Here is a 22691-nt window from a genome sequence, read left to right as displayed (position 1 = left end):
GCCTGTGCTCTGTTTTTCCCACAAACTGCCCTCCCTGTGCTTTGAGCCTCCTTCAAGCCATCTTTTTGCTTACAGCAAGACCTAAGTGGTCTTTGCAGGAGTAGGGAGGAAATTGCAAATGACAGGCCCAGCAGCTCATCTTTGATGAGTTGCTACTGACTGAGGCTACCACTGCTGTGTTCTGTGGGAGGTTTGGTCAAGTCTAGTATTGATGTGCCTGGACCTGTGGGACATGATGGCATTCTTGTTGCTTGCCCCACCCAGTGCTGCTACTGGAGGACAGGGAAGAGTACAGAAGAAATATTCATTAGTGTTCCTTGTTTAAGTCTCCTGAAAGCTCTAGGTAAAACTTGAATCAGTTGCTGAAAGGAGGGCTCCTTGCTGTCCAGAAGACCTACCCCAAGACTGCTTAGTACTGCCAGGCCTCTCACTAAGTTCTTTAAAACTCCACTACAGCTTTCAAGAAGGGACTTCCTCACTGACTTCCTGCTCTAATTCCTTCCTCACAATTAAGTGCAAGAGGAGGGATTATTCATGCTGCCATGTGGGTGAATCCTGGCAGGCATCATAAAGATTAGGTAGTGCTCAGTTGCAGAAGAGAAAGGTGGAAGAGACCCTCTGGGTACCCCTGTACTGCTCAATAAAAAAGAAAATGCAAGCATTTAACTTTTGTCCATGGCACAGGTGCTGTATCAACCCTTAGTTTTGTTTTAGCTCACCTCGAGAGAAATATGTTGTAAAAAGAATTAGCCCTTTGCAATTTTGGCACAAGTCAGTCTGTGCCACTTGGCATCTGATCTTTTATTTAGCACTGTGGACAGTATTTCTGCTGATTGCTTGAAAGTGAGGTGAACCTCTAACCACATCCTTTTCTGTTTGCTCTAGATGAATCCCCAAGACACTTTCATGTCTTAGCTGGCTGTGTGTGAAAGCAGTCCCGACATACATCTCAGCTGTGGGTTCCTGCCTCACAAGCTTGGCAGTTTTTCTCACTGCACAATCCATGGGTGATACTGATACTTCAAAGACATGCTGCAGGAACATTTTTATGTTCCCCATGCTGCATTTCTTAGCAGATGGAAAGTGGCAGGACTGAAGAGCTTCAGAAGTCAGCTAAGAACTCTCTCTTTCACCCTGCTAATATCTCAGTGGGCCTATGAAATAATCTTGATATACTCCCATGGAGCAGTGGGCTATTTATTGGGCTGTTCATGCCAGGGATTGTCAATTTTGCAGGGATTAAGTATGTATATAGACAGAGCTTGAAAGGAAAAAAGCTTTACTCTGTGCTTCAACTAGGTTGGGGCCCAGCCCCATATTTATCTTTTTCCTTCTTACCTTGCAAGCTGGAAAACAATGGGTTATGACCGTTTTTTCCTCCTAGTAAGGATATAGATAACTGAAGGTTCAATACCAAATTCTCCTGCAGAGAAACAGAGAAGAAGCAATCCTCATCCAGAAGTACCCATAGAGGTGCCAACAGGGCCCTGTGGAAGAGAGAATGGTACTCACTCAGCTCCAACTCTAGTTATCATGCATGCTGTTCCACAGCTAATCTCTCTTGACTGATTCATAGACTCATAGAATCTTTAAGGCTGGAAGGGACCTCTAGAGATCATCTAGTCCAACTCCCTGCACACGCAGGGTCACCTAGAGCACATGGCACAGGGCTGTGTACAAGCGGGCCTTGAAGATCTCCAGAGACAGAGAGTCCACAACTTCTCTGGGCAGCCTATTCCCAATCTCTGTCACCCTCACTGCTAATAATTTTTTCCTTAAGTTCCTGCGGAACTTTTGATGTTTCAGTTTCTGGCCATTTCCTTTAGTTCTGTTGGTGGCCACCACTGGAAAGAGGCCGGCCCCCTCCTCCTTGCTGCACCCCGCACCCAAGGAGTGGCGCCGCCATGGGGGACTCATGGTCCTCCGGAGATTCCCTTCATCAGTGCAAGGTAAAATCTCCTAATGGTCCCACTATGAAAATAACAACAAAAAGTTCAACAACAACAAGGCTGCAAAGTGGCCTGTTTATTTCTGGGTATTTACTTGGTTACATTATCACATGTTTACAGGAGAGCTGCAGGTCCTGCTGCAGAAGCCCAGATACCAGCAAGTGTAGACAAAAAGTGTTTCTGAGAACATTTCCTGCAGTCAATATGCAGTCAATATGCAGTCAAGTAGTTATGTAGCTGGCCTAGTTTCAAATATATTGTGCTAGTGCAGAAAACCCAAATGGTGAGGTGGCAGTTCTGTCACTGTATCACAGCCAGCAGAATGGCTTCAGGAACAGCATGTCTTGAAATATCTCCATAAGAAACACAGAAACAACTGCAAACCTGTGGCCTAGGTGCCCATTTCCATTTCTGTAAAGGAATACACTTCATTCAGCTCTCAGAACACGTATCAGGGAACTCTAACCATGAACACAGGCAGCCAAAAGCCTAGCAGAGGAAAAAAAAAAGGTTGCACAGCTTGGTAGTGCACTAAGGCCCTAACAGCTTGGATGTTACTGAACTAGGAATTCTAGATGAACAGCAGATAGATGCCACCCGACAACATGAGCACTGACAATAATGTGTCAGTGACATAAAGATGATTGTAAATTCAGACTTGTGCAAATGGACAGTCCTCTGCAACTCCTTCTAGCTGCTGAGAACAAGTCAGGTAGTCACGGTTATGATTCACAACAGCCTTCAATTTTGCCCTAACTTCAGTGTTCTAAAATGGATGACAGGATGGACAGAATTTTCAGCGATGATCACACATAACCTGAAACAACAAAAAGAAACTCAGGAAACAGGAAGTCCTATGAGATTGACACTGTTGTAGTTCACATCCTAATGAAGATGGTCTTTCAAGAGCTTCTACCCATACAGTTCTGAAGTACTAAACTAAGAAGGAAACACTGATCAATGCACACTGCTGAGAAAGAGTGGGTGTCATTTGTTACTCACACAACTACCACCAGTGACAGAATCCCACTTCTGCACTTTTTATAGTGAGAATACAATTGCTCTTAAGGAGATTGACAGGTTACATTTTTAGAGATTGTTCCTTCCCTTGTTCTCTTCCAAAGTAATTTATAAAATGAACAGTATTTTGTGTATTCATATTGCTTTGTCAGGTGAGAAATAACCATTTTACATATTGCTGTACCTATACCAAAAATGTTGGTCCCATTTAGTAAAGCAAGACTATATCAATGATGACATCAGAAGCGCCATCATTCATATATGGTCATAGTTGCAATTTTTGAATTTTATTGGAGGCTTCGGCTCTTTCAGATTGAGATTAATCATTGGTAAAGTCTAAAAAGGTGAACATTATTTCTATTGGTTCCTTAGTGCAGCTGATGCTAGCACGCAAATCTATGTATTTCCTTCTTTGTAGTCACTTGTCAGATACAGAGAAGGCTTTGCAGAGAGTTTGGTCTAGGCAGTCCCTAACAAACACTGAAGTTTCATCTAAGGATAAAATTGGGATGGCAAGAAAGGGACATATTTCTGTTTTAGTGTTGAGCTTGCTTCTCCTCTCCATTGGGGTCTCTCTGGGTAAGTAAATGCTTTATTTTGTGTAAGAAAGATGATGAGCAACGAAGAGAATTTAAATTCAGTATAAATGACTTGTTGTTCCATCAGTTTCTAAGGCATAATGTGAAGAAAGTGAATATCTTTTCATCTTCGATTCAGTCTCTTTGATTTTGAGAGAAAGAAGGGTAAGCCATTTGTAATAGCTCTGCGTTTTTTCTAGACATGAGTGACTAGCCATTCCTGTAGGACGATGAGTCCAAGTTTGACTATAGTGAAGCTGACAGCGCCAATGCTTAGGTGTTTGATACGGACAAGCTTTAATGCAAACCAAGCGGATATCCAAACTACTGTCTTGCCTCCCCTGTCAACTTCTGCATAGACAGAATGAATAACTCCAGTTCTTTATTCAACAGCAGCTAAAGTGATTTTGCTGTGCTCTGTGTGTCCACTGAGTTTGGCTGAGTCACATATTTTCCGCTCGGTTGTTCCAGTGTATCTGTTTTCAGATCTGAGTTCATGACTGAATTTGAGTTCACCACTGTTTGTCTCTTTGTTGTTCTATAGCTATGTGGATATGTTAGAATCCCTATTTTTGTCTTTATACAAAGGGATGTTGTATGGGAATATAGTGGTTGCATCTCTAGATGCTGAGAACAAGACTGTGTGGTTAATACTTTGTTCAAAGTATTCAAAGTATTCTTATAGGATCCCACCAGCTGTGTAAATGCAGTCAAAATACAGATAGATGAGAAGAGGAGGTGTGGGTGTCTCTGTGCAATAGGAATGTCAACCACAACCCCTTCCTGGGCTGCAGGGAGGCTGCAGTGTGAAGAGAGTGTGAGATTCACAGATGTTGGGGAGTAAGCTGCAACCTAAGGCTGAAACAGCTCAGATATGGCCAGGGCTGTCAAAGGGGTATCTGGGCAGAGGGGTGCAGGGGTCCCTAGTCAGGGAGGGGAACCAGATCCCTGGCTGGAGCAAGGCACAATCCAATGCCTTCTTCTCTGGGTAGAAGCCCACTCTGTGCCTAGTATCATTAAATTCAATTAAGCCATTTGTGGGATATGCTATGGATCATCAGGAAAGATACAAAAGTATGTTTGTAGATACAATAAAAAATCACAAGAAAATAATTACAACAAATGACATTTTTCATTAGGTTGAAATAAAAACTGTTGCTTGGGTTATGCCTAGCACACCTTTACATCCAGCATTACATGCCATTGTGCGTTGAAAATATTAAATATTAAAAGATTTTTAAAATTCAGATGCAGAGGTAAATAGGTCAAGTGATGAGTCTATTTTCTTAATTCCTGAGTATAGCTAATGGAAAACATTGGTCTATTATCTAAGGCTATCATAGTCTATTAATAATGTAATGGTCTCTCTTTTAATAAAAAAGTATGTATTTTCAGCTCAGAAAATTTTTTTTCTGGACTATGATCTTCAGGTAAATTATGGATCATTTGCCAGGACATCCTCCAGGAATAATCTTAAAGATTCGTTACAGGAAAAATATACTTAGCAGCAAGTAGGAAGGTATCTGTAGTTACCAGAGGCTGCTGCTATATATGTTGTAAACTTTCTTACTGAGGAAATTTGAAAAAAGAGTTTGAAGATAAATGATCTCTAGAAGTTAGTTATCAATCATTTAAATAATCGCCCACAAACTTCTAGCATTTTTGAACCTAAAGGGTGAAGAGCAAATCGAAAGGAAGTCCAGCAGTGCCAGCAGAGAAATTATGCCACAGACCATGTGTGAGTGGAATTGCCTCTTAGTGAATTATATCTATCATTTTGCTCTGGAATGAGAAATGGGAAATTGGTTAGTTGTTGCAACTGATGTGCATCAGCATTAGTTTGTGGGATAATGTTTGTATATTCATGAGGAATAGAGAGAATAATTTAATCCACTTTAAAATTGAAAGCAAAATTATTAAAATTTGTTTCTGCAATAAGTATTTTGGCTCTCTAGGAACATCTCTCTTTTGAGGAAGAGAGAAAGGATGAGATAAATTGATCTGAATTTGTTTTCATGGAAAACTTAGTCTAGTGAACTTTAAGTACAATTTTGTTATTATAATTTATCTCATATGAAATGCGACCATTGATTTGAGAGGATCTCCAAGAGGAGTCTTTCTGGACTATCTCCAAGACCTGTATAACTGCACTATTTTCTATCCACTTAGACTGCCCAGTGATGAATCATACCGAGTACTGCAGGTTTCTCTTGGACATGTGGTCAGGTTCAGATATCTTTCTTCTTTCCATTGCAGTGCTATTCCTTAAGAATTGTGGTTGTCATGAGTAACTGCGATATCCCTGGAGAACACTTAAGAATCACAAGATGGATAGCTAGTTCATGGTGGGGAGATAGGTCCAAGATCAAGGCAGGAAGTCAGTCTGCAGATCAGGGCCCAGATCACCAGGTTCGAAAACCAGACATGGACATGGCTGGGACAAAGCTGGAGACAAGCACATCTACAGCACAGTTCAGGAAAGGACAGAAGGATGAGGGTTGATCTTAAATGCAGCCCTGTACCCATGGGCAGAGTGAATGGGTGGAGACCCCTGGTGAAGCAGGTCAGATCCATTAAGCCCTATTAGAGCACCCTGGGTGGACCTCAATGTGGATCAAATGTGTCTTATGAATATTGGCTGTAATTTTCCACTGAAGAAGCCATCATACTTGTGTATTGTATAAAAATTTCAGGAGTCTCTATAGCCATCTGATTAACCTGAATCAATCTTCAGAACTTTCTAGAAGTTTCCAGCCCTGTTCAGCAACTTCTCTCTTCCATAATATGCAAAAAAAAATCAAATCTTTGAAAAAAAAAAAAAAACAGATTGAATTTGACCTGAAAAAGCAGATCAAATTTAGGGGGAGTTTCTGGTGCAGTAGGCAAAATCTCCCTAATTTTTGTAGGCATTTAGCTGTCATTTGTCCTGAACCTGGAAATATCAAGATCCTGAATGTGTTTTTTTACTACTTGAGTTTCTAACCATTTTGCTTGCTTTCATGCTCTAAATCTCAGTGGGTTGTCATTCTCCTGGTTCATAATGCTAACATGGCACATTTTTCCTATTTTCTCCTTTTAAGTTTTCTTTCTGAGAAGCAAAACCGAATATCCAAGAAGCTGATTCCAGTAGTAGCATGAGATGACAGTAAAGTTTTACAGATAAACATGATGAACAGTACAGAAAGATTTTGACAGACATACTTTGAAGTAGTCCCCAGGCTTCTTACTTCCATCAGAAAGACATTTTGATGCTTTCATTCCTCTCAGTTCCTCTCAAATGTGACAATATTATATGTGTAATTAAATTGAGCATTTATTTCCACAAAATAATTGCACAACTTTCTTCCTTTCAGGGTGGTGAATATTTCAAAGTTTAAAGTCTGTATCTTTTTCATGTTATCACTCTTTAAATCTCTTGTGATTACTGCTTAATAAACTCCATAAAATTCTTTCTTGTGCAGACACCGTTCATATGCTCACCTGGAAGTATGGAAGTACCAGGGCACCCAGATGCTTGTAGATTGGATGTTCCTGTAATATAAAGATTCTAGATGACGTACAAGCATACTTGGTGATTTTTAGAGAATCCTGAAATTTTTATACAATACACAAAGCACTTTGGAATATTGCTAGTGTTCTCTAGAGTTTCTTTCATATAGCAAAATGAGATATGAGCATAATGGCCTCCTCTTATGGTATATACAAATACATTATTTGAGCTTCATCATAAAAACATAAAATGTTGTTACCCCTGCATCCAAAACTAGGGATCCAAAAGATGAATGTATTTAAATGGCTTAGCATTTGGTGATCACAGAGGCACAATAGAGGCGATGCTGGTGCAGCACTATGCCCCCAGGTCCAACCAGTAGCAAGGCTAATAATATATTCCCAGTAGGCACACACAAAAACACTTACAAACAGTACACATATACCTACATACATGGCTGGCTGCAAGATCAGCACAGACACAAACAGTCAACACTAACACTGACAAAAACAGCACCAATAGTCTCATTTTGTTTCTTTTTGTGGCTGATAAGGATGAAAGTGTGTTAGTTGGAAATATCTAGGATATGGATCCCTCCAAGTTTTAACAGTCTATCCAGTAGTTGTCCTCTGAGTATCTTGGTCTACTCTGTTTGCTGACACCCATACACTGCAAGACCCACCATTCCACCCCAATGTGTCTCACACGCACACACACACACATTACCCTTCACCCCCACAGTGACATTAAGAATGTTCTGTAGCTGGGCTTAGACACTTAGCTTATCAAGTTAGCAACTAGACATCCAGCAAGTGGCTCTGAATCCCCACTTCTCCCTGTTTTTTGGCACTTGGACACGCAAGCCAACCAGTGCTCAGAGACCTCTCCTGCAGCTACTGATACATATATGCCTTTGCAGACACATACTGTGAGTCCATCCCATAATAGGGCTTAGAAATTAAGTGCATCCAGTGTCTGGCTCCAGATCCATGCTGATCCCAGGTGCCTCCCGCACAAATATGCATGGACACAAATATTCCCAGTTTCCAATGCCACTCCAGCAGCTGCCCTGGAACTGCTAATCCTCTTGGTAGACCAATTCTTCAGTGCTCTTTCTTCCAGAGAAAGACATGTGCACTTGGCTCCCAAGCCACTTTACTACTCACTAGGCTAGTCTGGCTTGATATTTAACAGCTGTTATACGGTCACTTCAGTTGCTGGCACCACAGACACATGGCCACTATGACCTGTGACAGCTTTGAGAGGAGCAGGGGGAGGGTGTTCATTTCTTTGACTGGGTTATTGGGGTTATCCCATCTGCCATGGTTCCTTGGTGCTCTTTTTCACATGTGAGCATGAGCTTTATATCATGTAATACAATGCATGTCATCTGTCCTATTGCTTATGTACACAGTGCATTGCTTATGCACACACTCAATTGAATTTGCACAGAATTGGCAGAAGGTATCTTTTCATTATTTTTGTTTCTCCATTTGTTTTCACAAACATCTACAGATGTCAACCTGAATTCAGAATATTAACTCAACATATATACTTTTTCCTCAAACAGATATGATTTTTTTTGCAAAAAAAGGTTTTTTTTATGAACACTCAAAAAATAAAAATAAAAATTTCTTACTGGGAAAAACAAAACCTGAAAAATCCTCAGCGTATTTTTTAACATGTGGTTATGTCTTAGGTTATATATGTCAGGATTCCCAATGTTTTCTGTGCCTGTGTAAGTTGTAGGCTTGAACCTTTCCCCCTATGTTCCTTGGGCTCTCTTAGAAGACCTTTGTGTTGCTTGGATTCCTAAGAGCTTGTTCTACATCCCTATCATTCCTGCATTTGAATGTAACAAAATTCTTCCTGTGTTCTCTGACCTTTAAGTCCCTGTGCTAAACTATTGCATAATCACTTGAATTATCTATATTAGCTAGCCAACATTGTCAAGCAAGGAAACCTCATGTGCTTCTCTCTTCTATCAGACAAGAGTCATATGATCTGTGATGACCATAACGCTATTGTGTGGGGCCCTAGGTCATAGGACTGTGAACTGTGTATCCATACCACCGGAAGAAGCAGACCTAGAAGCTGAGGCACATGAATGGCAGGAACATGGAAAGGAGGACAGCAGGAGCAGGTGGTCTTTTGGGGATCTGTCTCACCCCAAGAGATAGTGGAGCATGAATGGCAGATAAGAATTGAACGCTTAGTTGTTTCTCTCCCACTTACACTCCTGCAACTCCCAAGATAATTTCCCATTCCCTAATGGCTACGTAAGTAGCCTTCTTTCCTGAGGTAACCCTCAATATGGGATCCCCTAACAAGGACCGTGGAAGAGGGAAGAAATAAAGAGTTTGGAAACAGTGAGTTGCAAGTAATACTTCGTCCGAGAGTTGAGACAGACATGGCAGTTGCATCTTCACAACATACTGGGGATGGGAATGAAGAAACTTGTGTCCAGTAGACATTTTCAGATGAATATCCTCAGGCATGGCAGAACAATGGAGAAAAAGGAGATGTGTCTGTTTTTTTCTGTCACAAACTTTTGTGAATCACACAGCAGGGACATTTTCCAGACCTTACTGCACAGAGGGAGAGAAAATTTGTCTGTCACTAGAAATAGCTTACATTTTACCAGTGTAGTTAGCTTAAACTTGTGAGTGCAAACACAATTCCCAAACTTCAAACGTCATGTGGAACTACTTAGAAATACAAACCTAACAAATCTGACAATAATAATGAAGAGTAGTAATGTAATTTACTGATTTTGGTACTAAATAGTGTTGAAGCTCCATAAACTTCTTCTGTCTCTATATATGAAGGTGATGATGAATTGAGGCTGATTAATGGACCTGGTCCCTGCGCTGGGAGAGTGGAAATAAAACATGAGGAGCAGTGGGGGACTGTATGTGATGGTGATTGGAAGATAGAAGATGCTGAGGTTGTTTGTAAGCAACTTGGATGTGGATCTGCTGTTCAGGCTCTTAATCAAGCTCCTTTTGGAGAAGGATCTGGACCAACATGGCTATATCGAGTTGATTGCCGTGGTGATGAATCTGCTCTCTGGAACTGCTCACATCCAGGGTGGGGTATATTTACCTGCCCTCACTATTTTGATACTGGAGTGATCTGCTCAGGTAAGAAGCCATCAAACCTTCTATAATAGAAAAATCCCATGAAAGAAAGAGATTAATTTTTGACTCAGATGATAGGTCTTTCTCTATCACAGAATCACAGAATGGTTGAGGTTGGAAGGGACCTGCAGAGATCAGCTAGTCCAACCCCCCTGCTCCAGCAGGGATACCTAAAGAACATTACGCAGGGTGGCATCCAGGTGGATTTTGAAGATCTCCAGAGAAGGAGAATCCAGAGCCTCTCTGAGCAGCCTGTTGCAGTGCTCTGTCACCCTCACAGTAAAGGAGTTCTCCTCATCTGTACTGGTGCCTGGGGTTATTCCTCCCCAGGTGCAGAACCCTGCAGTTTTCCTTGTTGAACCTCAGGCGGTTCCTCTATGTCCAACTCTCCAACCTGTCTAGGTTCCTCTGAATGGCAGCACAGCCCTCGGGAGTGTTGGCCACTCCACCCAGTACTGTATCATCTGCAAACTTGCTGAGGGTGCACTCTGTCCCCTCATCCAAATCACTGGTAAGTTGGATAGCACTGGACCCCTGGGGGACACCACTGTCCACAGGCTTCCAAGTAGACTTGGCACCGTTTATGACAACCCTGAGCTCTGCCATCCAGCCAGTTCTCAATCCAGACTATGACTTTCTCCACCAGCAAGCAACACCAATGTTAAGGCTTGTGCTATCTGCGGGTATATGTTTATTTTCCATAGGCATAGCAATGACACTTTTATCAGAAGCAGAAGTGGCAGCAGCAAGGCAATCTTTGTGTACATCATTTAAATCCAGGACAGGGTCCAGCTGTAAAAGGGAAAAGCAAGAGAAAGGGATGTGTGTTGGGGGGCAACTTGTGGTGTGTGTTGGGGGGGCAATGTGTGGTGCTCCATGTTTCTACTATAGCTCTTCCAAGAAACGAGAGCACTGCTGAACTTGAGTTTGGCCAGGAGAAGGGGCTGAAAAAACAAACAGATGTAGATAGAAGAGCAAGAAAATGCTCTGTTAGACAATGCAGCTGCTCCTTTCCAGATCTCCCCATAAGCTGAGAATCACAGAATCATTATGGTTGGAAAAGACCTTTAAGATCATCAAATCCATCCATAAACCCATCATCACCATGCCTACTAAACCATATCTTTAACTGCTTCATGCTGCATGAAGTGAAAGCACAAATTTCAGTTACAGACATCATCTAAAATGACATTCATCTAAAGAATTTTAAAGTCAACCATGTCAGCAGACTTGGTTTAGGTATGAAACTTCACTAAGCAGTGATTAGTACTGACAATATTGTTATCTGCCAATATATTTTATATATTGTCATCTTGCACAGAGGAGCTAGCCATTCTGGCCCACAGACTGAGAGTGAGATTTACAAGTGTATTGAAAATGAATACTCAGCTCTATTAAGAGAGTAGTAGAAGGCAGGCCTGCTTCTTTTTCCAGTAAGGAGAATTCTCAACCACCTTAAAGTGATAGTGGATGCAGCAAGTGGCACTCTGCATGCAGCATCAAGAATTAAATAAACACATCATCACAATAAACTAAGATTCAGATGCCTGTTCAGATGCCATAGATAAATTATGAAAAGAAAAGAAATGGCAATGAAATCCAATGCATGTTTTGCTGCCTTCCTCTGCAAGATGCACTTGCTTTCTTTTTTTTTTCTTAAAGTACCAAGGCAAGGCATTCCTCCTTCCCAGGTGCAGAACTTGACACTTGTCCTTGCTGAATTTTCTAAGGTTCCTGACAACCCATTCTTCCACCCAGTCTTGGTCTGTGAATGGCAGCTCTGTCCTCAAGCGCATTTTATGTCATCTGCAAGCCAAAAAAAAAAAAAAAAAGTGAACTTAATCCCTTTCTCCAAGTCACTGATAAAACTGATGGCAAATAGAATGGCTGTCAGGAGAGATCTCTGTGGTAATCTATTTGTTGCCACTGTCCAGGTAGAGTACAGCCCACTAGCCACCATTTCTCACTCTCCTCAGGATCTGGGAACTCACTATGTCAGGGTCACCTACAGCCAAGTTTGCTATTGATTATTACATCTCCATCAAGTTCTCCCTTCTCAGTAAATACCAGATCCATCTGTCTGTCTAACCTGGTTGTCCTGTGCAGTGCCTGTACCAGTTATCACTGACACCATACAGAAATCTCTTGAACTGCTTGCAGTTGTTGCTCTTTTATCAGATGCCAGGGAGGTTGAGGACTTCCATAAATATGAGGAGGTGTGATGTGGAGACTTGTGTTGTTTAAAGAAGGCTTCATGTAATCCTTACCTTCATCAGTGGTCTGTAACAAACACCCAACAGTTTCATCCTTACTAGCCTCACCTCCGATTCCATGCCTCAGAATCTCAATCAGACAGTCATCTGTCCCAAAGAAGAGCTCCGTGTATCTGAGCTGCCTGCAGAAGGCAACCTTCACTTCTCATCTTGCTTGTCTGTTTTTCCTGAAAAGCTTGTATCTGTCCAGCACAGCACTCCAGCCATGCAACATGTCTTAGCATATTTCAGGTTATTCCAATACCTAGTTTTATGATCATGCATAGTTTATGACCAGTTTTAGTTTCTCTTTTTTTTTCTGTTTGGTTGTGTGTACTTGTGTACATACACTTGAGGTGGGTGGCCTTCCTTCCTATAACATTCCTGAGGTCTTTTTCATTCCCATCACCCTGCACCCTTTGATTTTCACTCCTGTCCATCTCTACCTCATTGAACTATGAGTCATAATCTCCCTGCCCTCATATTCCTAGTTAAAAAACCTCCTCATGAGGCTGACCAGCCTGTTGGCAGAGACAGGTGCATCCTCTATCTCCTCAGAAGGCCTTGATCCTCAAAATGGGTCCTGTAAAGCCCTTTTAATCATGTTAGCTGTGCAGTTATGTGCTGACCCACGGGGTCTGTCCAATTGCCCCCCTAAGCCCTTTCCTTTCACCAGCAGAACTGAGGAGAATGCCACCAGGGCTCTCATGTCCTTAAGCCTCACCCTGGAGCCATGTAGTCATTGTTGATATGCCAAAGATTTCCCTTGGCAATATGATTAGTACCCATATGAATAAGCTGCATGGGGCTTGGCAAGAGCCAGACAAGACTTGGCAATATCTCCACAAAATACTGTATTAGAGCCCCTGGCAAGCAGCAAAATTCTGTAGACAGCAAATCAGACCATCAGACAGGGGCCTCCATCCCTGCAAGAGCGACTCTCCCACTATCCACCACTTCCTCTAGGTGGCTCAGGCCTGGCCAACTCTGATGCTTCCCCCAAGCATAGCTTCACCCGTTCACTAGGGCACTGAAACCACTCTGCAGTGTCCTGTGGTGCAATTGTTGTTCAGCCCAGTGCTAGCTTCATCAAAGTTTCCAGCCACCTTCCCCACAAATTTCAAGAACCAGCAACAAGAGGCTAAGCAGCATTCTAGTTTTCCCTGCGTGCATTGTGATGAAAAATATTGTGGGAGTCACAGCTCTTAGGGTCACAGAATTCCCTTAAGGGCCAATTAAATAACAAGCTGGGAACAGGCATCCACTGTTTTGGATAAGGCATATCTCCATTGTGGGTCTCTCCTCTTCACAGTCACCTTTAAGTTCTACTGTCTGGATTGTTTTCATGCTATAAATGGTCTTTGAACCCTTACTGCTAACTGTTCCTTTTGGTCCTGAAGGAACTGATGATTCACATTGACTGAGAGTTGTCTCTATTTATTAAAGAAAAATGTTTGCCCATAACATCAAGACTCACTATCCAGTGGTTTTACACAGTCATTTCTGATAAAAATTTTCTTGCGCATGTTTTCTTGCATAAATGATTTTCCACACATTTTCTTGCATAAATAATTTTGCTATTTTATTTTGGATTTCTCTCACATGTTATGTTCTGTATAGTCTTTCCGCTGAATAAGATTTCCTTCTGTAGGCTAGCATCTGAAAAGTTGCCTAGTGTGTTTAATTGCACTATGTTCACAAAGCAGTCTCCATGGCATAGTTAAAAAATTCTGGCTACTTCAGAAAACAGTTATTGCCCATAAGGTGTATGACAGCACTACATGTGCATAGCTTGGATATAGCTTACATACAAACTTCATGCACATGTAAAGGTTGATACAATCAGGCACACTGACCTTGTTTTTTTCTTTATTTTTTTTCCTTTTCATTTTTCTTTATAAAGAGAGCAAGGAGCAGATTTATCAATGCTGAGTATTTTGTTGAAAGACAGAGAAATTAGCAATACATAAGCCATGTGATAATCCTACAACACAATGACTCTGCTCTGTTCCAGACAAAGCCTGAATAAATGTCAAATGAGCCCCCTCAAAACTAGCAATCAATAATCAGCTTTGCTGCTTTCCATTTTTCATCTGTTACCACTGTTTCCTGGACAAATTTTCATTAGTTTTCATGACCCTGCACAGTTACAATTTTTTATGGCAATTATCTGTACTGCACCAAAACAAATCTACCACAATATTCACATTATATATGCTAAGAAGAAATAGAAGTAAAATAAATGTCTCACCAAGTGATGAAGCTAAAATAGTTTGTATTATTTCACTGCTAGTAGAGCTGTGAGCTGAGAGAGCAATGATAAAATGTTGTTTTATGTTGATCTGCAGGACAGTTTTGCAGCAAGAGGAGATAACAAGAGCGAGAAAAGAGGCAAGGTACAGGTGCTGAGCTGCCTACATGCAAAAGCAGCTGGAGTGTGGCAGGGCATCCTAACTCTGGAGAGTGTCACAGAAGCACAGTTAGGCAGTTTTCAGAACAACTTGTTTCTCTCATGAGCTGCTGTGCCTGAGCTAGCAAGCCTCGTTGTAACTGAGCTAAAATTTCCATCAGAAATCTGCAGCTCATGGAGGGATGAGCAGAGATGTTTTAGTAAGCCTATGGGAGCCAGAGTGGATCCAGCAGGGCTGGCACTGTGCCCAAACTAATAAACCTGTCCCCTTCCAATTGACACCGTGCCTTTTAAATCATCTTTGCTTGGTGTTCTTTGCAAATAGTTCAATGTTCAAAATTTCACTCCTTCTGTTGTTAGGGTTTGAATCTTCTCAATCACATCTTTAGCTTCTCAAACACTTGCTCAAGATTTAGAATTTTCACATGCTAAAAAAACTCTCCTACACTGTATTTTTTCTTACCTGTGGCATACAGAAATTGCCACAATGTTTATTTAAAAGTGTCACTGGCCCTTTGAGAAGTGAGCACCATGTATCTTGACCATGAAGGTATGGGAGTGATCAAGTCCTCAGTGTTAATTTTTATGAATGTTTTTAGGTTTCTCCGGGCTGCGTCTGACAGGAGGGGACAGTGCCTGCTCAGGACATCTGGAAGTAAGGAAAGAAGAAAGCTGGGCTGCGGTCTGTTATTCACATATTGATTTCAAAGCTGCATCTGTTATATGCAATGAGTTAGAATGTGGGCAGGCTGTGGATATCTTGAGAGGAACTCACTTCGAAGAAGGACGTGAGCTGATCTGGCAGGAAGAGTTCCAGTGTATTGGGAATGAGGCTCACCTCACACATTGTGCCAGGATTTTGCACCACAGTAAGACATGTTCCCATGATGCCAGTGTTGTATGTTCAGGTGAGGTTTTGGACTGATGATCCTAATTTACATATGCCCTACATATCTTCTTCCTGTCAACCTGCTCTGCATATTTGTGTGGCCCTCAGAGGATTCCTGACTACTTCTCTATGACACCTGAATCCAAGGAAAGTAAGGAAGTAAAAAACAGCCTGAAAATCTCTCAGTCGCTTGCTAGAGTGTCTGCTTGTGCATCAGGGATGACAGTCATTTCTCTTATGGTAATAAAGGAATGGGGTCTCTAGTGCTCAAAACTCCTTCCTTGTCTGTCTTATAAGGATAAGAAGAGCCGTGGTCAGAGCGGACAACCAGCAACACGGAGAACTGAGTTTATCTTCTGCTCTGATAGTGTTCATGTTAGTCTCTAATGCCTTGGTTAATGCAACCATAAAACAGAGAGAGGTGAATTACATACCTCCAAAGGTGATAGAAGGTAGAAGTTACAAATGCTTATAAGAAAAGCTGGCCTGGAGGCCTGGATGACAGCTATTATGAATGCTAGGTGTCATTATTTAAGAACTTCTGCTTTTATGTACTGGGGACTCTAAATAGGTTAGATTTATGCCACCCACTATAAAAGAGATGATTATACAGAACAACTATGACTTTCTTCTTAGGTCAAAAATCAAAATTGATTAACTCAATGGGGGCAGAGCTGCTGGCAACTGTCTGTCATATAACATGCCCATTTTGCAGCTGAAGTGCTGCAGTCTGTTTTAGCCCTGCCTTTTACACTCTTCCACAGGTCAAGGGCACCTGCAGCCCTGGCTAGGTAGCTGTGGCAGCCAGATAGCTTAATTTAGATTGCAATGATTGACAGTTCTTTGCTGCTACTCTGTCCTTCGCCATGATTCCTTCTCCTCCTTCTCCAGCACAAGGAGGAAATCCAGCACTAGGAAAGTCTCAGTAGGGGAAGTATAATGCAAAAATGAGCCAAGAACTTGGAAAGGGAAAAGGAAGTTTGAGAAGATATGCAGACTGCAATGGAGCTGGCAGGCAGCACTGTTTAAGTACTTAGCATCTTAGACTCCATAGCCCTAGACATACCAGAATTACATTACTGTGAATTTGCCAATGTGAATGGCCTGCTGTGCTCAGAGCCTTCGGCTGTGGAAGAGAAGAAAATTAAGAATCTGCACACCACAGCTGCTGCACACTGAGTAATGTGACATAAGCTGCTACTGAGAGTAAGAATAGTACTAGTAGCCCCTGCTCTGAGTTTCTCACCTGTTTCAAAGGCAAGTAAATGCTAGGACAGATTCTACAAGTTACGATGTTAAAGGTTGCAATATTGTGCTGAGAGGAGGGACTGAATTTAGAGACTCTCAAAACTTTTAATCAAGTAGTGCAGACACGGACAATAATGACTTGTTTTTTCAAAACTGATTTATGAGTCTCCTGGTCAAACGTTCTCCCCAGCAGATTGGAAAAGAGTGGGTGCTAGTCCCATGCAGCTCTATTTCCCTTATGATTTCCAAAGGAATAGCACAAGCAAAGTATTGCTCTTAAGTTCCTTTATTCTGCTTGCAGGCTATGGTGGGTACAGGCTGGCAAATGGCACTACCACATGTTCAGGGAGAGTAGAACTTCTTCATGGAGGCACGTGGGGAATTCTTTGTGACTACATGTGGGACCTCCCAGCTGCCAATGCCCTCTGCCAACAGCTGGACTGTGGAGTTGCCCTATCGATCCCAAGCGGACAGTCCTTTGGGAAAGGAAATGGATCATTCTGGAATGGCACATTTGGATGTGAAAAGAATGGCTCATGGCTGAGAGACTGTCGTGTTGGTGTGCTGGGTCGCACTGACTGCCCTGCTGGAAAAGATGCTCGTGTGGTGTGTTCAGGTGAGCAGCAGGAAAGGGAAAGAAGTGAACTAAAGAATTCCTTCTTTGAGACAGATATGAACCCGGAGGGGCGAGGGGGTGGGGGTCCAGGAGGTATCTGTGGAGCCGAGCTGCATCTTTTGCCTGTTACTACAGGCATTTCCACAAGCTAAGGTTGCACAGCACATGTAGCACAAGTCTGCTTTCTGTGAAATGCTCCTAGTGCCAATGAACAGTGAGAAAAAGGCTGCTCCAGAAAGGAGAATAATAGGAGAATAGAGGGTGGTCATAGCACGTGCAATTTCCTTGTCAGGGCATAGTCCAGAGCATCTGAAAACAAAGTACAGAGGCTGTAACAGAGTCCATCAATAGGCCTAGACAAGTCAAAGTAACCAATCAGGTTCGAGGTCCATTTGGGGAGACCAGTCAGGAGTAGCTGGATATAGGTCCAGAGACAGGCCTGTAGGCAGATGCAGCAATAACATAATTCAGGCAAGGGCTCAAGGCCTTAGCTTGTCTGAAGGCCAAGCTTAAGTGCTTCCCTGGACCAACGGCTGCAGGGTTCATAGGTCAGGGTTTCATTGGGACTGCACCCAATGCCTATTGCTCCTGAAATCTAATGCCCTCAGTTTAAAAATTGCAAAGGAGTCCATATTTGGATTTCTATTCATTCTCAGTAAAATCGAAGTGACTGAAGTATGATGAAGTATGAAAATTCCTGTGACCCTGTAGAGTACTTTTTACCCCTGAATGCCAAGGAAAACCGGTTCCCATTTCCCAGTCTCCTTCAGATTATGTCCATGAGCAGTTAGCAATATACCATTTTAGTACTCACTTTCTCTCCTATTCAGGGTGTCAAGGGGCTAGGTTGGTGAATGGCACCACATGCTCTGGAACAGTGGAGATCCGACATGGAGACAAATGGGGAAAACTTTGTGGCTCCCACTGGAATTTGCAAGCTGCCAGTGTCCTTTGTAATCAGCTGAACTGTGGCTACGCAAAGTCCATTCAAATAGGACAGCAGTTTGTGGATGGAAATGGACCTGTATGGAGAGATGCTTTCTACTGTGAAGGAACTGAGTCCTGCCTGTGGGACTGTGCTCACATGACTTTGGGCAATCCTTCCTGTTCAGCCAGAGAAGCAGCCACTGTTGTTTGCTCAGGTAAGTCAGAAATGTCCTTTTTATGTAGTGCGGTTTCAGAGTGAAGCAGTTTTGATTATCTCAGCATGCCCCAAGTCTGGTTTGTCAGCATTTATTTAGAGCATTTATTCCCTTTTCCCTTTACTACCCTTTCTTCTCCTCCCTTCCCCTTTCACTTCCCCAGGGAGATGTATCTGATGATGCAGTAAAAGACCTGCTTTGCTTGACACTAAGATTGTACTGGTACAAGCTGAGGAGAGTGAATAGTGAGGCTGAACCTTGCAATTTGCAAACTCCCTTCATCCTGCCAGGGCCTCCATCTCTTCTGAGCATGGCTATATGAAGGACATGTACAAGCTATGTGGCCATTATACACCTACATACACTTTTTTGCTCATGAACAAAATTCTGTCCTTGCTTCCCTTGTCCTTTGTGATCCTGATAAAGGCTTTGCACTGCGTGGTCTAGTGTGTAGGTGTAGACGAGAAACAGTAAATATTTAGTTTTGTTAGTGAACCAAAATATTCATACAAATGTCCATTTCTTCACCCAAGATGATACAGATTTTAATTCTGCTCCTATATCAGCCAGTACTTCTCCAGGGTATGTCCTCCATCCTATTCAACGGTTGCCTATTGCCACAGAGATGGATGGAACTAGCTGAAGGAAGAAGTTTTAGTCAAACATTTTGTTAAACCTTTGTTGTTGTATTCTGCATTAAGAAGCAGATTCCAAACACCACCATACTACTGTCAGTGTAAGGCAATAGGGAAAAATGAAATATGAATGCAAAGATCAGGCTTAGAGTGATTTTTCGTGCAAAACAGTTATATCAGTTTCTCTTTTCTGTGTCACAGCAATCCTCCTCTTAACTGTGAATCTATCACTTTATTTAAAAATGAATACTGAAATGTGCATAGAACTAATAACTTGTCATGTGGAAAGTATTAAAATCATTCTTTGACCAAGAGAATTATAGAAAATCCTCACCTTTGCAGTAAGCACTTCTGCACCTTTATGTGCCACTTTATTTTGGTAGTTTCTAATGAATGCTAGGATGATTTATTGCTTATATGTCACCAACATGCTGCATGCTGACTGAAGGTGAAGAGGGAAGGCTTCCTTCCCTTCCCTTCCCTTCCCTTCCCTTCCCTTCCCTTCCCTTCCCTTCCCTTCCCTTCCCTTCCCTTCCCTTCCCTTCCCTTCCCTTCTCTTCCCTGCCCCTCCCCTCCCCTCTCCTCTCATCATAGTCCAGTGTGCAGACTCCCATCACCCAGCTCCCCATAGAGTGCTGTCAATGTGCAGCATGCACTTCTAAGGCTTTCAGCATAAGCACTTTGTTTAATAGGGTTCTCCTCCAGAAATATTCACACTGTCCCTGACTCCTCACAGGATGTAGTCTTTGAGCTGGAGAAGCCTTTTTTTTCTGCAGATTTTTGCACTGCAGAACTTTGTATGCATGGGGGCAAGCAAAGCCTTAACTGAGACCCTGTTTGATCAGTGGTGAGGACTACTATTCCACAGATACAGAAATCTGACTTCCATCACTTGCCTACACATTATTTTCACTGAGGTAAAAGCAGTGGACAATATTAATTTTCTAATTCTTGAGCCCAGGCCTTGCTGAATCACTCAGACTTGCAGGTGGAGAGAGCCGCTGTGATGGACGAGTTGAAATCTCACTCTATGGCATGTGGAGAAGAGTTCTGGATGATGACTGGGACATTAAAGATGCTAATGTGGTCTGCAGACAGCTGCAGTGTGGAATTGCCGATAAAGCCTATTACCCTTCAAGGTCTGAACGAGGGATGGGTCTTGTTGGTTTAAGAAGTGTCCAGTGTTATGGAAATGAGACTCAGCTGATGCTCTGCAAGACCTCCTATTCTGGAACAGTGCCAGTAGGAGTTGCTGAGGACGTTGGTGTGATATGCTCAGGTGAGTTACTGCGCGAAAGGAACAGAATGCTTTTGGGGCATTCTCCAGTGCTGTGGTCTCACCAGATCTTAAATAGGCATGAATCTGAGCTTGTGATCCTCAAATGCTTATATATTCTCAGGGATGAGTCATAGTTAAGGAAACAGCTGTAATTTGCATTGTGCTTTTTAAATCTGAATGCCTTAAAAATTTAGTTTATAAAATCAGAGAAAAGAATAGAATACAGAAATAAGTTTGATGTGATTTGTGACATTCTGTCATTCAGAAATTCACTGGGTTTTGTTATGTGACATTTCCATATCTAGAGAGTCATGCAGTATTTCTAAACATCTGTGTAGAGTAAATCGAATCTGTTGTAAATTGAAAACTTTGATTTGATTTTGTAACCTCATCTGTAACAGAAGCTGTATTTGCCAAATTGATGCCTTAAAAAAGCTTCAAAGATACAGCCCTTACACTGATTTGTGCATTGTCATTATATTGCATGCTGACAAAATGGGATTTCTTCCTGCAGGGAGCAGGCAGATCAGGCTGGTGAATGGGACAAAGCGCTGTGCTGGGAGAGTGGAGCTTTATCATGATGGCATATGGGGAACCATTTGTGATGATGCCTGGGATCTATCAGATGCCAATGTTGTTTGCAAACAGCTGGGATGTGGGCATGCCATCCAGGCTTTTGCCTCTGCTCATTTTGGAGAAGGCTCAGGACACATCTGGCTGGATGATGTGAACTGCACTGGGAATGAATCTGATCTCTGGACATGTTCCTCCAGGGGATGGGGCAAGCATAACTGCCGACACAAAGAAGATGCTGGAGTCCTCTGCTCAGGTGTGTTCAGGGAAAGTCTTTGTCAGCATAGGGAAGGGACATGAAGGGGCAGCTGAGAATGGCAGAGATTTTCTTTGACAGCCTCTGAATCCCTCGACTGCAAACGTGGTGGGCCAGCATGCCTATTTCCTTTGCACAAAGATACAAAAAAGTTGCTGAAGTCTTACTTTTGCATTAGTAAGAAAAGGGAAGGCAAGGCAAGGCAAGGGATGGGAACAAAAAGGTGGGTGTGGGTGTAGTGAGCATAAATTGCAGGGTTTCGGTAGCAGGGAGGTGCTGCTGTGACCTGTGTGGGAAGAAGTCAAGACCTGTCATGTGCCAATTACAGCCTGTTACCGATGGCACTCAAAATAGCTCTGAAACATCTTATGTGTACCAAAACTTTGACTTTAACCAATCAGAGTAGCACATGGTGCCTGTGCTCAAACATATTTAGTAAAGAGCAGCAGCTGTGAGGGGGAGGACGAATGAAAGAGACACATGGAAGGTGACATTATTGGCAGCGCAACTGGATGTGATATCCTGGAAGTAGGCACTCTGCTAGAGGAAACAGTATTTGTACAAACTGCATACAAGAAGTAGTTGAGGTCATTAGCCAAGTGGCCTGTGAATCAACAGTATGAGGAAGACCAAATTCCTTGGGTTGCTGAAGTCCCAATGAATGATGAATTGAGTGCTGCAAATAAATATGGGAGTTTTTTTGCTGATAGATCCCGTAATAGCACAGTAGGAAAGAAAAGGGATGGCAAGCCACTGCTTGAAACCTTTCTACAGAAAAAACTACCACCTCAAAGGGACTGGAGAGTCCAGCCAATTTGCAGGAGTAAAGGCTTTGAAAAATAGCTTCAGGAGCATCAGTGGTCCCAGGCATATACACTCTTAGATGGCAGATAACAGTGTGGAAATGGCTCAAAAAAAAAAAAAAAGAATCATGATAAACCAATTAGGGCACCAGGAGAATGAAGAATAATAGAACAGCTCCTTGAAACAAACCAAAACAAAAACCTACTTAAAAAACTCATTTTAAGTGTACATATGCCAAATTTGACAGCAACTGAAGAAAAGCAACACAGTAACAAAGTTGACTGGCTGACCTGACTTGCCAGCATAGGTATGGGATGGGAACATAAAGAAGAACTATCTTTAGCCAGATGGGCCCTTGAAACAGCTGGACATTCTGGGAATGTTCGGGCTTTTTATTGGGGTAGAGAATG

The 22691-nt window shown here is 42.3% G+C and overlaps 1 protein-coding gene across 1 annotated transcript in view; it reads left to right on the top strand.

Moving 5' to 3' along the window:
* The first annotated feature begins 3478 nt into the window (after positions 1-3478).
* Positions 3479-22691, top strand: part of LOC104564916 (antigen WC1.1-like) — a 30575-nt gene continuing 11362 nt past the window's right edge. Inside the window, exons 1-7 of the mRNA XM_088535796.1 lie at positions 3479-3548; positions 9866-10180; positions 15439-15747; positions 17278-17592; positions 18423-18734; positions 20331-20648; positions 21163-21477. Of these exons, the coding sequence (XP_088391922.1) occupies positions 3479-3548; positions 9866-10180; positions 15439-15747; positions 17278-17592; positions 18423-18734; positions 20331-20648; positions 21163-21477 (1954 nt within the window). The remainder of the gene's footprint in view (positions 3549-9865; positions 10181-15438; positions 15748-17277; positions 17593-18422; positions 18735-20330; positions 20649-21162; positions 21478-22691) is intronic.

The sequence above is a fragment of the Tinamus guttatus genome, unplaced genomic scaffold (genome assembly GCF_059628265.1).
Source record: "Tinamus guttatus ecotype Peru unplaced genomic scaffold, ASM5962826v1 Tinamus_guttatus_pri_ptg000646l, whole genome shotgun sequence".
NCBI classification, from domain to species: Eukaryota; Metazoa; Chordata; class Aves; order Tinamiformes; family Tinamidae; genus Tinamus; species Tinamus guttatus.
The sequence above is the reverse complement of the archived record's forward strand: the minus strand, read 5'-3'. Positions and strand labels throughout refer to the sequence as shown.